At 39.2% G+C, this 13885-nt stretch overlaps 1 protein-coding gene across 1 annotated transcript in view; it reads right to left on the bottom strand.

Annotated features, from left to right (window-relative positions):
* SEC62 (SEC62 homolog, preprotein translocation factor) overlaps positions 1-13885 on the bottom strand; it is a 172745-nt gene that overhangs the window by 114386 nt on the left and 44474 nt on the right. Inside the window, exons 2-3 of the mRNA XM_053710122.1 lie at positions 9370-9478; positions 7336-7441 (exon numbers count right to left, since the gene is read on the bottom strand). Coding sequence (XP_053566097.1) covers positions 7336-7441; positions 9370-9478 — 215 coding nt within the window. The remainder of the gene's footprint in view (positions 1-7335; positions 7442-9369; positions 9479-13885) is intronic.

Below are 13885 nucleotides of genomic sequence, written 5' to 3'. Positions count from 1 at the left end.
TCAGAAACTACTGGACTATGTCCAAACTGTACAATAGTTTGTTACTGAAAGGTTTCTTGTCAGGATTGAAGGAAGGCATATAGATGCCATGATTCATATAAAAATTAGATAAATCGAGAAAAATTCTTGCACTGGACATAAAACCACTTTTGGGGAACAAAGACGGGGCCTGTAATTATGCCACTTTCCAATCTGAAATGATTGGCAGTAGAAAATTACTTTCAATGTCATTGTCATATGCCAAGAAAAAACTTGACAATCAAGTTTCTGAAAAGTTAAACCTGTTGTAGGGGGCTACCATGCAAACATGAAAAATTAACACCTTATAGTCAGAAGAGTCTCTATTCTTGACACATTTGGGAGGTATAAACTTGCTCATGTGGAATATATCGAAATTAGACACCAAAATCCCATGTGTTCCTGGGTACCATAAAAAGTTGAGCGTAAAACCCCATCTTGATTTGAACAAAAACAAAAATTGTCTTCATGTGATTAAATGGCCAAAACTGTGGAAAATTACATGCTGTAATTGTGACCCTGCAAGCCTGTGTGTTTAACCGCCACAATGGGTTAAACACACGGTTGGAAGTCACAGGCTGAGCTCTTGAAAGGAACAACTTGTCAGTAGTGCTAAAGTTACATCTAAGAGAGTATATAATGTTTTACCTCATGACAACATATTTGGAAGAGGGTAGAAAACATAATTTATGCTTACCTGATAAATTTATTTCTCTTGTAGTGTATCCAGTCCACGGATCATCCATTACTTATGGGATATTCTCCTTCCCAACAGGAAGTTGCAAGAGGATCACCCACAGCAGAGCTGCTATATAGCTCCTCCCCTCACTGCCATATCCAGTCATTCGACCGAAACAAGACGAGAAAGGAGAAACCATAGGGTGCAGTGGTGACTGTAGTTTAATTAAAATTTAGACCTGCCTTAAAAGGACAGGGCGGGCCGTGGACTGGATACACTACAAGAGAAATAAATTTATCAGGTAAGCATAAATTATGTTTTCTCTTGTTAAGTGTATCCAGTCCACGGATCATCCATTACTTATGGGATACCAATACCAAAGCTAAAGTACACGGATGATGGGAGGGACAAGGCAGGATTAAACGGAAGGAACCACTGCCTGAAGAACCTTTCTCCCAAAAACAGCCTCCGAAGAAGCAAAAGTATCAAATTTGTAAAATTTTGAAAAGGTGTGAAGCGAAATCCAAGTCGCAGCCTTGCAAATCTGTTCAACAGAGGCCTCATTTTTAAAGGCCCAGGTGGAAGCCACAGCTCTAGTAGAATGAGCTGTAATCTTTACAGGGGGCTGCTGTCCAGCAGTCTCATAGGCTAAGCGATTTATGCTCCGAAGCCAAAAGGAAAGAGAGGTTGCTGAAGCTTTTTGACCTCTCCTCTGTCCAGAGTAAACGACAAACAGGGAAGATGTTTGGCGAAAATCTTTAGTAGCTTGTAAGTAAAACTTCAAGGCACGGACCACGTCCAGATTATGTAAAAGACATTACTTCTTTGAAGAAGGATTAGGACACAATGATGGAACAACAATCTCTTGATTGATATTCTTGTTAGAAACCAACTTAGGTAAAAACCCAGGTTTGGTACGCAGAACTACCTTATCTGCATGAAAAATCAGATAAGGAGAATCACATTGTAAGGCAGATAGCTCAGAGACTCTTCGAGCTGAGGAAATAGCCATCAAAAACAGAACTTTCCAAGATAAAAGTTTAATATCAATGGAATGAAGGGGTTCAAACGGAACTCCTTGAAGAACTTTAAGAACCAAGTTTAAGCTCCACGGGGGAGCAACAGTTTTAAACACAGGCTTAATTCTAACCAAAGCCTGACAAAATGCCTGGACGTCTGGAACCTCTGCCAGACGCTTGTGCAAAAGAATAGACAGAGCAGAAATCTGTCCTTTTAAAGAACTAGCTGATAATCCTTTGTCCAAACCCTCTTGGAGTAAGGACAATATCCTAAGAATCCTAACCTTACTCCATGAGTAATTCTTGGATTCACACCAATAGATATTTATGCCATATCTTATGGTAGATTTTCCTGGTGACAGGCTTTCGTGCCTGTATTAAGGTATCAATGACCGACTCGGAGAAGCCACGCCTTGATAGAATCAAGCGTTCAATCTCCATGCAGTCAGTCTCAGAGAAATTAGATTTGGATGATTGAAAGGACCTTGTATTAGAAGGTCCTGCCTCAGAGGCAGAGTCCATGGTGGAAAGGATGACATGTCCACTAGGTCTGCATACCAGGTCCTGCGCGGCCACGCAGGCGCTATCAGAATCACTGATGCTCTCTCCTGCTTGATTTGGGCAATCAGTCGAGGGAGCAGAGGAAACGGTGGAAACACATAAGCCAGGTTGAAGAACCAAGGAGCTGCTAGGGCATCTATCAGCGTCGCTCCCGGGTCCCTGGACCTGGATCCGTAACGAGGAAGCTTGGCGTTCTAGCGAGAAGCCATGAGATCCAGTTCTGGTTTGCCCCAACGATGGATCAGTTGAGCAAACACCTCCGGATGGAGTTCCCACTCCCCCGGATAAATAGTCTGACGACTTAGAAAATCCGCCTCCCAGTTCTCTACGCCTGGGATGTGGATCGCTGACAGGTGGCAAGAGTGAGACTCTGCCCAGCGAATTATCTTTGAGACTTCTAACATCGCTAGGGAACTCCTGGTTCCCTCTTGATGGTTGATGTAAGCCACAGTCGTGATGTTGTCCGACTGAAATCTGATGAACCTCAGGGTTGCTAACTGAGGCCAAGCTAGAAGAGCATTGTATATTGCTCTTAACTTCAGAATATTTATTGGGAGGAGTTTCTCCTCCTGAGTCCACGATCCCTGAGCCTTCAGGGAGTTCCAGACTGCGCCCCAACCTAGAAGGCTGGCATCTGTTGTTACAATCGTCCAATCTGGCCTTTGAAAGGTCATACCCTTGGACAGATGGACCCGAGATAGCCACCAGAGAAGAGAATCTCTGGTCTCTTGATCCAGATTTAGTAGAGGGAACAAATCTGAGTAATCCCCATTCCACTGACATAGCATGCATAATTGCAGCGGTCTGAGATGCAGATGGCACTATGTCCATTGCCGCTACCATTAAGCCGATTACTTCCATGCACTGAGCCACTGACGGACGTGGAATGGAATGAAGGACACGGCAAGCATTTAGAAGTTTTGATAACCTGGACTCAGTCAGGTAAATTTTCATCTCTACAGAATCTATAAGAGTCCCTAGGAAGGTGACTCTTGTGAGTGGGGATAGAGAACTCTTTTCCACGTTCACTTTCCACCCATGCGACCTCAGAAATGCCAGAACTATCTCTGTATGAGACTTGGCAATTTGAAAGCTTGACGTCTGTATCAGGATGTCGTCTAGATACGGAGCCACCGCTATGCCTCATGGTCTTAGAACCGCCAGAAGTGAGCCCAGAACCTTTGTAAAAATTCTCGGGGCTGTAGCCAACCCGAAGGGAAGAGCTACAAATTGGTAATGCCTGTCTAGAAAGGCAAACCTTAGGAACCGATGATGATCTTTGTGAATCGGTATGTGAAGGTAGGCATCCTTTAAGTCCACTGTGGTCATGTACTGACCCTCTTGGATCATGGGTAGGATGGTCCGAATAGTTTCCATTTTGAATGATGGAACTCTGAGGAATTTGTTTAAGATCTTTAGATCCAAGATTGGTCTGAAGGTTCCCTCTTTCTTCGGAACCACAAACAGATTTGAATAAAACCCCTGTCCCTCTTCCGTCTGCAGAACTGGATGGATCACTCCCATTACTAGGAGGTCTTGCACACAGCTTAGGAATGCCTCTTTCTTTATCTGGTTTGCTGATAACCTTGAAAGATGAAATCTCCCTTGTGGAGGAGAAGCTTTGAAGTCCAGAAGATATCCCTGAGATATGATCTCCAACGCCCAGGGATCCTGAACATCTCTTGCCCACGCTTGGGCGAAGAGAGAAAGTCTGCCCCCCCACTAGATCCGTTTCCGGATAGGGGGCCGTTCCTTCATGCTGTCTTGGGGGCAGCAGCAGGTTTTCTGGCCTGCTTGCCCTTGTTCCAGGACTGGTTAGGTTTCCAGGCCTGTCTGGAATGAGCAACAGTTCCCTCTTGTTTTGAAGCGGAGGAAGTTGACGCTGCTCCTGCCTTGAAATTTCGAAAGGCACGAAAATTAGACTGTTTGGCCTTTGATTTGGCCCTGTCCTGAGGAAGGGTATGACCCTTGCCTCCAGTAATGTCAGCAATGATTTCCTTCAAGCCAGGCCCTAATAAGGTCTGCCCCTTGAAAGGAATGTTGAGTAACTTAGACTTTGAAGTCACGTCAGCTGACCAGGATTTAAGCCATAGCGCCCTACGCGCCTGGATGGCGAATCCGGAATTCTTAGCCGTTAGTTTAGTCAAATGAACAATGGCATCAGAAACAAATGAGTTAGCTAGCTTAAGCGTTCTAAGCTTGTCAATAATTTCCTCCATTGGAGCTGTATGGATGGCCTCTTCCAGGGCCTCAAACCAGAATGCCGCCGCAGCAGTGACAGGCGCAATGCATGCAAGGGGCTGCAAAATAAAACCTTGTTGAATAAACATTTTCTTAAGGTAACCCTCCAATTTTTTATCCATTGGATCTGAAAAAGCACAACTGTCCTCAACCGGGATAGTGGTACGCTTTGCTAAAGTAGAAACTGCTCCCTCCACCTTAGGGACCGTCTGCCATAAGTCCCGTGTAGTGGCGTCTATTGGAAACATTTTTCTAAATATAGGAGGTGGGGAAAAGGGCACACCGGGTCTATCCCACTCCTTGCTAATAATTTCTGTAAGACTTTTAGGTATAGGAAAAACGTCAGTACACACCGGCACCGCATAGTATCTATCCAGCCTACACAATTTCTCTGGAATTGCAACTGTGTTACAGTCATTCAGAGTAGCTAATACCTCCCCAAGCAATACACAGAGGTTCTCAAGCTTAAATTTAAAATTAGAAATCTCTGAATCAGGTTTCCCCGAGTCAGAGATGTCACCCACAGAATGAAGCTCTCCGTCCTCATGTTCTGCATACTGTGACGCAGTATCAGACATGGCTCTTACAGTATTTGCGCGCTCTGCCGCTCTATCGCGCTTGCCTCTTAATTCAGGTAATCTAGATAATACCTCTGACAGGGTATTATTCATGATTGCAGCCATGTCCTGCAAGGTAATCGCTATGGGCGTCCCTGATGTAGTTGGCGCCATATTAGCGTGCGTCCCCTGAGCGGGAGGCGAAGGGTCTGACACGTGGGGAGAGTTAGTCGGCATAACTTCCCCCTCGACAGAACCCTCTGGTGATAATTCTTTTATAGATAAAGACTGATCTTTACTGTTTATGGTGAAATCAATACATTTAGTACACATTCTCCTATGGGGCTCCACCATGGCTTTCAAACATAATGAACAAGTAGGTTCCTCTGTATCAGACATGTTTAAACAGACTAGCAATGAGACTAGCAAGCTTGGAAAACACTTAAAACAAGTTTACAAGCAATATAAAAAATGTTACTGCGCCTTTAAGAAACACAAATTTGGTCCTAAATTTGAAATAACAGTGAAAAAAGGCAGTTACACTAACGAAATTTTTACAGTGTATGTAACAAGTTAGCAGAGCATTGCACCCACTTGCAAATGGATGATTAACCCCTTAATACCAAAAACGGAATAACAAATGACAAAAACGTTTTTTAAACAGTCACAACAAATGCCACAGCTCTACTGTGGCTTTTTACCTCCCTCAATACGACTTTTGAAGCCTTTTGAGCCCTTCAGAGTCCTGGAACATGCAGGAAGAAGCTGGATGTCTGTGTCTGTAATTTTTGCTGCGCAAAAAAAGCGCTAAAATAGGCCCCTCCCACTCATATTACAACAGTGGAAAGCCTCAAGGAACTGTTTCTAGGCAAAATTCAAGCCAGCCATGTGGAAAAAACTAGGCCCCAATAAGTTTTATCACAAAACATATATAAAAAACGATTAAACATGCCAGCAAACGTTTTAAAATACACTTTTATAAGAGTATGTATCTCTATTAATAAGCCTGATACCAGTCGTTATCACTGCATTTAAGGCTTTACTTACATTACTTCGGTATCAGCAGCATTTTCTAGCAAATTCCATCCCTAGAAAAATATTTTAACTGCACATACCTTATTGCAGGAAAACCTGCACGCTATTCCCCCTCTGAAGTTACCTCACTCCTCCGAATATGTGAGAACAGCAAAGGATCTTAGTTACTTCTGCTAAGATCATAGAAAACGCAGGCAGATTCTTCTTCTAAATACTGCCTGAGATGAACAGTACACTCCGGTACCATTTAAAAATAACAAACTTTTGATTGAAGAAATAAACTAAGTATAAAACACCACAGTCCTCTTACGACCTCCATCTTTGTTGAGAGTTGCAAGAGAATGACTGGGTATGGCAGTGAGGGGAGGAGCTATATAGCAGCTCTGCTGTGGGTGATCCTCTTGCAACTTCCTGTTGGGAAGGAGAATATCCCATAAGTAATGGATGATCCGTGGACTGGATACACTTAACAAGAGAAAATTATTTTCCATAGACATAAAAAGTGAAAGTCAATACTAGTGTTTGTCAAACGCTAGGATTTACCATTGGAACAAATAAAGGGGACTTTCATTCATGAAGCATAAAATACTTCATGCAGAAAACGTCTTTATTTGTTTCAAGCGTTTGCCGCACTGAGCTCCTCAGGCAGCCCATGGCAGGAAGCTGTTTTGCTAAGAGGTGATGGATTTCCAGCACGGCTATTGGCTAATAGGTCAAAATGTCACCTCTCAAGCAAAACAGCGTTCTGCCTGAGCAGATATTGTACAATACCCCAAAATAAGTATGATAGCAGGCAGTACTAACTATAGTAATCTGATTTAACTTGCAGATAAGAAAACAACTGCAGATGCTTAGAGCCACTGGTTGTATCTGAAAGTGAGAACAAGCAATGTCGTCACCCCAATGAAACTCTGAAGTACACAGCATGGTCCAATTTCTCTTGTTGGGAGGACTGGAAAAAAAAAAAACTACTTGCAGTAAGTTTTTGTCACCCTTTTATGGAGGAGGAAATGGAATTCTAGAGTGTTGGGCTTCTTGTTCTAGGACTTGCATTGGTCTCCTGAAGTCTTGCAAGATTCAACTTTTATGCAAAAGTCATTTGTTCTTGTTTACAGTGTATGAAACATTTGAGAGACAGTAGACAGCGAACAGAATCAAAGCACTAAACTGATTCATACCAGAGCTAGCAACTTTAAGACAGAATGTGTCTTAACTAAACACATACTTGTTGCAAAAGTCGACCACAGACTCCCTGTTGGTAAACAAGGCTTCTTCTCCTTTCTTCGATTTTGCCCATTTTGAGTCCAAAAGACAATCCACAGCTTTGGAAGCTGCATACAAACATATTAACATAATTACATATAAAAAACACAACACATTTTAAAAGTTTCCTGAATCAAAATAGTCAAAGATATATAGATGGATGTTGTAACTAGCTCTTATGTTATATATCAGCAGACAAGTACAATGTAAAGACTTTTATTTTAATCTTTTATTTTAAAGGGATTAGTAAGTTTTTTTTTCACTCTGCCAACCTATAGCAATTTTTTTCAGCCCTGCAGGTAAATAAAACAAACATACACCAACAGATAGATGGTCTATGCATAACACAGGACAATACATATCCACTTTTCTGATACTACTAGATCTAACAGAGAGTCTGATATACTGATAGACACAGATGAGGCTCATCAATTTCACATTATACGCAACTGTTGTATTGGCGTAGCAATTTTTATTAAAGGGACATGAAACCCAAAAATTTACTTTCATGATTTTCTTTTTGGACATTTTATTGCACGTTTAAACAACTGTTTGCAAATGATATGCTAACAGGCTGCTGCCTGGAGTACAAAGTGTAGGTATTTATTTAAATATGTAGAGTGTGTGCTCTAAGTAAAACATTATCTGTGTTTAGTGTTTGTGCGTTTAAATAAATAAGTATGTATGTATGTATATACACACACTGTAGAGTGTGTGCTCTAAGTAAAACATTATCTGTGTTTAGTGTTTGTGCGTTTAAATAAATAAGTATGTATGTATATATATACACACTCTATCTATATATATATATATCTATATATTTATATATATATATATATATACATATACACACTACTACAAATATAGTCCAGGTTGTGTGCACTCTCACAAACTCTCCACAGCTACCAGGGTGCTATAAAATGATAAGAATATTGAAATACGCACTCACTGGGCTTCAGCCAACTGTGACAAAAAAGTATCCTTTATTGTGACGTTTCGGGACGCAAACAGTCCCTTCCTCTGACAAACAACTAGAGCAAACTGCAAACTTTTAAAGATCTTTGCGACACTTGCCTAGATGTGCTAATTTTCTATGCAAATAATTGCATTGAGATACACACACATATATATATACACACACATATCCATACACATACATACACACACAGTACTGTTCAAAAGTCTTAGGCCACCATTAGATTTGTTGTTTTAGCAATGGTATAATGACCATATATATGTATGCAGTATTAAAAAACAGGAACAAAATCCGAAAAAAACAGCTTCTATAGGATAAAGTGGCAAATATTTAGTGTGACTTTCCCTTACACTTGAGCAATAGCAGGAACCTGGCTCTCGTAAACCTAAATAGAACCCTAATTAATGCCATTGCTAACACCTGTATTATTTATATATATATATATATATATATATATATATATATATATATATCAGCAGTTGTGCAAGAATATTATCCATATGCAAGAGAACTAGATGGCAGCACTATTTCCTTCCTGCCATGTAGTTAACCAGAAACCAACCTAGGTATCTCAAATAAAGAATGACATGGGAATTAAGCAAATTTTATCATAGAAGTACATTGCAAACTTTTTGAAAATTGTATACTCTGAATCACAATTTTTTTTTTTTTTTTTTTTTTTTTTTTGGGGGGGGGGTTCATATCCCTTTAACAACCATAATTACTGAGCAGATGAATAGGTTATTCATGGTATATTTCAGAAAGCATGAAAACCTAGTCTGTTAGTGGGTCCTGAGGACTAGAGTCTAGGCCAGAGGCTGCAAACTTTATTGGTTTATCTATACAAAAGACAAGCATGTATCATTTTTTGTTGGTTTTCTTGCACTATATTAAAAGGGACTGAAAGTAATAGAATATAATGCATTGTCTGCTTATATGTTTCTTGTATAATACTACACAACTCAAAAGGATTCTCAACTGATAACTATTACTTTTTTCAGACTAATAAAAAGATCCTACCAATGAAGTAGTCAACCCGGTGGCCCATCATGTTTGTTGATTTTGATGGACAGTTGAAGCGCAGGTATTTTGCAATTGCCTTCTCATCCTTCGTTGGCTCCCCAACTTCCTGAAAACCATAATAAATATAGGAGTATGACACACATTTAAATATGCATTGAGAACAGGGACATAATGCAAGCCTATGGTACACTGTGTTGTTATTCACTTACATTAAAAACCCATAGTAAACCAGGAAGAGCATACAGAGCTGTAACATCTGGCATATCCTCTGAAGTAAACAAGATCATCAGAGAACATTCCCCTGATGTAAAGTACAAAGTTTAGCACATACTTGCTCTCTGTAACCCTGTTATTTTCATTAACACTGTGTTTCTCTGTTAACAAATCTTGCTTCAGAATTTTAATTTTGCTCAAGCATAACGTATGATAGCACGTTTAATCCTTTTGTTCAAATATATTATGGAAGCGCCTCTCTGCGGTATTTAAAGGGACACTGAGCCCAAATTTTTTCTCTTGTGATTCAGATAGAGCATGCAATTTTAAGCAACTTTCTAATTTACTCCTATTATCAATTTGTCTTTGTTCTCTTGCTATCTTTATTTGAAAAAGGCATCAGCTTTTTTTTTGTTCAGACTCTGGACAACACTTTTTTTATTGGTGGATGAATTTATCCACCAATCAGCAAGAACAACCCAGGTTGTTCACCAAAAATGGGCCGGCATCTAAACTTACATTCTTGCATTTCAAATAAAGATACCAAGAGAATAAAGAAAATTTTATAATAGAATTAGAAAGTTGCTTAAAATGTCATGCTCTATCTGAATTGCGAAATAAAAAATGTGGGTTCAGTGTCCCTTTAATGAATATCAGGGATTGTATGCTTTATTTTTTTCTCTCAGTATGTTGGAAATAATGCAATCAGTGATGCCAAAATGCAATAAAAAGGTCAGAATTTATATATTTATGTTTCCAAAGCTTTATCTACCGTTGTATGTTTTGAAAACCTCAATAAAAATTTATTATTAAAAAGGTCAGAATTTAAAACATGTACAACTAGGCCTTAATAATTAGCTGCACACAGAGTGATTAGTATGTGTGTGGGTGGCACCCATGGAATGCTTGAGACTTTGGGACTCTAATCCAGGGCGCCAGTGGCTCCCTGGCTCCTGGGTTTGTTGCGCCCTGCCTACAAAACATAAAGATTGCATTAATTACTTTTCTGTAGGGATATTAATGGGACATGAAACTCAAACTTTTTCTCTCATGATTACGATAACAAATTCAATATTAAACAACTTTCCAAAGTACTTCTATTCTCTAATTTACTTCATTCTCTTGCTGCTATTTGTTGAAGAAACAGAAATGCACATGGCTGAGCCAATAACATGAGACATATGTGAAACCACTAATCAGCAGCTCCTGAGCCTACCTTGAATACCAAAAAAATGAAACAAGTTATATAAAAGTAGTAAATTGGAAAGTTGCTTAAAATGACATGCTCTATCTTAAAAACATGAAATAAAAAATTTGGTTGTCATGCCCCTTTAAACTTTCGAGTACATTAAGGGACAATAAACCCTCATTTTTTTTCTTTCATGATTCAGATAGAGCATGCAATTTTAAGCAACTTTCTAATTTACTCCCATTATCAATTTTTCTTCGTTCTCTTGTTTTCTTTATTTGAAAAAGAAAACATTTAAGCTAAGGAGCCAGCCAATTTTTGGTTCAGACCCTGGACAGCACTTATTTATTGGTGCTGTCCAATCAGTAAGGACAACCCAGGTTGTGAACCAAAAATGGGCCGGCTTCTAAATGTACATTCTTGCTTTCCAAATGAAGATAGCAAAAGAAGAAAGAAAAATTTAAATAGGAGTAAAATTAGAACGTTGCTTAAAATTGCATGCTCTATCTGGATCATGAAAGAAAAAAATTGGGTTCCGTGTCCCTTTAATAATACTGAGGCTACAAGTATTTTTCACAAAAATAAAATTTCAGAACAAGCATAAGGGTAGTAGTAATTTGCGCAAGCCATTCTACACAGAAAGGGTAGATGAATAATAGAATTCCAGAGGCACAACTTTTTCCCACTTTTTTTTTGTAGTTAAAATGTCTCTGCAGGTCATTTGGAAATAAAATAAAATTTTAAATGAAGTAATTTCACAAAAGCACCAGCTCAATTGCAATGTGTTTATTAAATGGAGAATAAAGCAATTTTTAAAGTTTTAGAATATATTGCCGCAGTTTAAAAAATTGCATTGCAAATTAGCTGTTGAGAAAAAAAAAAATTGTTAACCTTTTAAAATATCCCTAATAAATTTGTTTCCTTTACTATTGGCCTAACATTAAATGATTATAAGGTAAGAATGTAGAAATAAGTGCACTGCTCACAAATATTATTGCATTCAGGAGTCACAGCTTTGCAGATAAGGAAAGACTAGGGGGGCGGGGTTGAAAAAATCCTTGACAGTCAGCCATCAATGTGCTGCTGTTTTGCGTTACTGCTCTGTATTTGAATTACTGCTCTGTATTTGACTGTTCTCTTCAAACAGGGCTTCACTACGGCTGCACTGTGTTAAAGAAAACATACACAGCCAGAGCCATAGAGAAAAATCATAAATGGAGCAGCTCTAAAAGATCCAGCCTGTGTCCTGTTCTTTCTGCAGACATTTTCTGTGATGACGTCTCATATCACAGCATGTTCTGCCATGGGGCATGAAATAAACTACCATTAGATGTAGTAAGGACAAACAATGTATGGGACTTGCCCAGGATAAGCATAAGGCTATCCTTCAGTTTAATTTGAGTGCTAAGCACTTTTCCACCTGGGTGCTAAGATTTTTTTAAGTTTTTTTTATTTTTTGAACATGAATTTTTTTTTAACTTTTTTTATTTTTTATTTCCCCCAAGACTTACACTGTTGGAAAGGTTAGCTGCTTAGATGCCTGAGATACAGGCTTCTAAGCAGCATGCCCCCTGCTCCTATACTTAACATTGTTAAGTATAAATAAAGTTGTGCGGTGACGTCATCACGTTATTGCGCGTGACGTCACCACGCAAAACGGGAAGCCCCGGCGATGCCTGTCACTCTACAGGCCCGATCTCCGGGGAAGGAGCCCCCAGATCTCCCTCAAGGTGGGAGAGTGCTAGCGACGGCTCTGAGCCGTCGTTGGCACCAGAGAGGGAAACTCTGCAACGGCTCAGAGCCGTTGTTAGCACTCAAAAGGGTTAAATAAGCTTTTACTATTAGGACATTTTGGTCAGACTTGTTAGTAATATGGTTCTTATCTGCTGTCAAAATCTATGTTTAAACAGATGACAGTCAAAAAGCAAATGCACTAAACTGTAAAAATGTTGAGTTTGAAATTTCACAAGGTACGGCTGTTTTATGTCCTACTTGAAAAAAAAATGTATTGTTTAAAAAGATAGATAATCCCTTTATTACCCATTCCCCAGTTTTGCATAACCAACACGGTTATATTAATATACTTTTTATCTCTGTGATTACATTGTATCTAAGCCTCTGCAGACTGCCCCCTTATTTCAGTTCTTTTGACAGAGTTTAAATTTAGACCATTAGTTCTCTCTCATAAGTAACTCCATGCACGTGAGCACAATGTTATCTGACACACGTGAACTAACACCCTCTAGCTGTGAAAAACAGTCAAAAGCATTGAGATAAAAGGTGGCCTTCAAGTGCTTAGAAATTAGCAAATGAGCCTACCAAGGTTTAGCTTTCAACTAAGAATACCAAAAGAACAAAGCCAATCTGATGATAAAAGTGAATTGGAAAGTTGTTTAAAATAGCATTCCCTATCTGAATCATGAAAGTTTAAATTTTAAACTAGCCTGTCCCTTTAATGCAGGGCTCAATAAACCCAGGAGCCAGTGGCTCCTAGAATTTAACCTCATGCTCCTAACTTTTTTGGTTATTCTCCATATATCTATATATAAATTGCACTGTTTGGCTGCTATATTTTAAACAGATTTTTCGACCCCTACTTTAAAGTCTCTTTAAACGGTGATTACAACTACATATGGTTAAATAATGATACAAGGTGAAAGCTGAAAACAGGTTGGGTTGCAATTGTGTAAAAAGTAAAGTGACTGTGTACAATTCAGATAATGATATTTTGGTTTGTAGTTTACATACAACCTGCTTCAGGTGGCATTTCTCCATACAGTAAAACACAGGCTATGGCAGCCTTTACTGGCAAGTATTAAAATAATCTTTAGCATTTTGTTTAAATTAAACCTGTATGTCTGAAAAGTGAATCAACACAAATAAATAAGGCAATACCTGCTGCAATATAGATTTTATTTGGATGACCTACAGGGAGTGCAGAATTATTAGGCAAGTTGTATTTTTGAGGATTAATTTTATTATTGAACAACCATGTTCTCGAGACTTCCGGTGGGAGGAGCAACGGGAGAGCAGCAAGAAATGTGAGCTCCGCTAACATCTTCAACAAACCCAACATTTAGCTGCTTCCCCTTATTCCCACGCAACTCCATT

Source organism: Bombina bombina, chromosome 4 (assembly GCF_027579735.1).
Source record: "Bombina bombina isolate aBomBom1 chromosome 4, aBomBom1.pri, whole genome shotgun sequence".
Taxonomy (NCBI): Eukaryota; Metazoa; Chordata; class Amphibia; order Anura; family Bombinatoridae; genus Bombina; species Bombina bombina.
The sequence above is the reverse complement of the archived record's forward strand: the minus strand, read 5'-3'. Positions and strand labels throughout refer to the sequence as shown.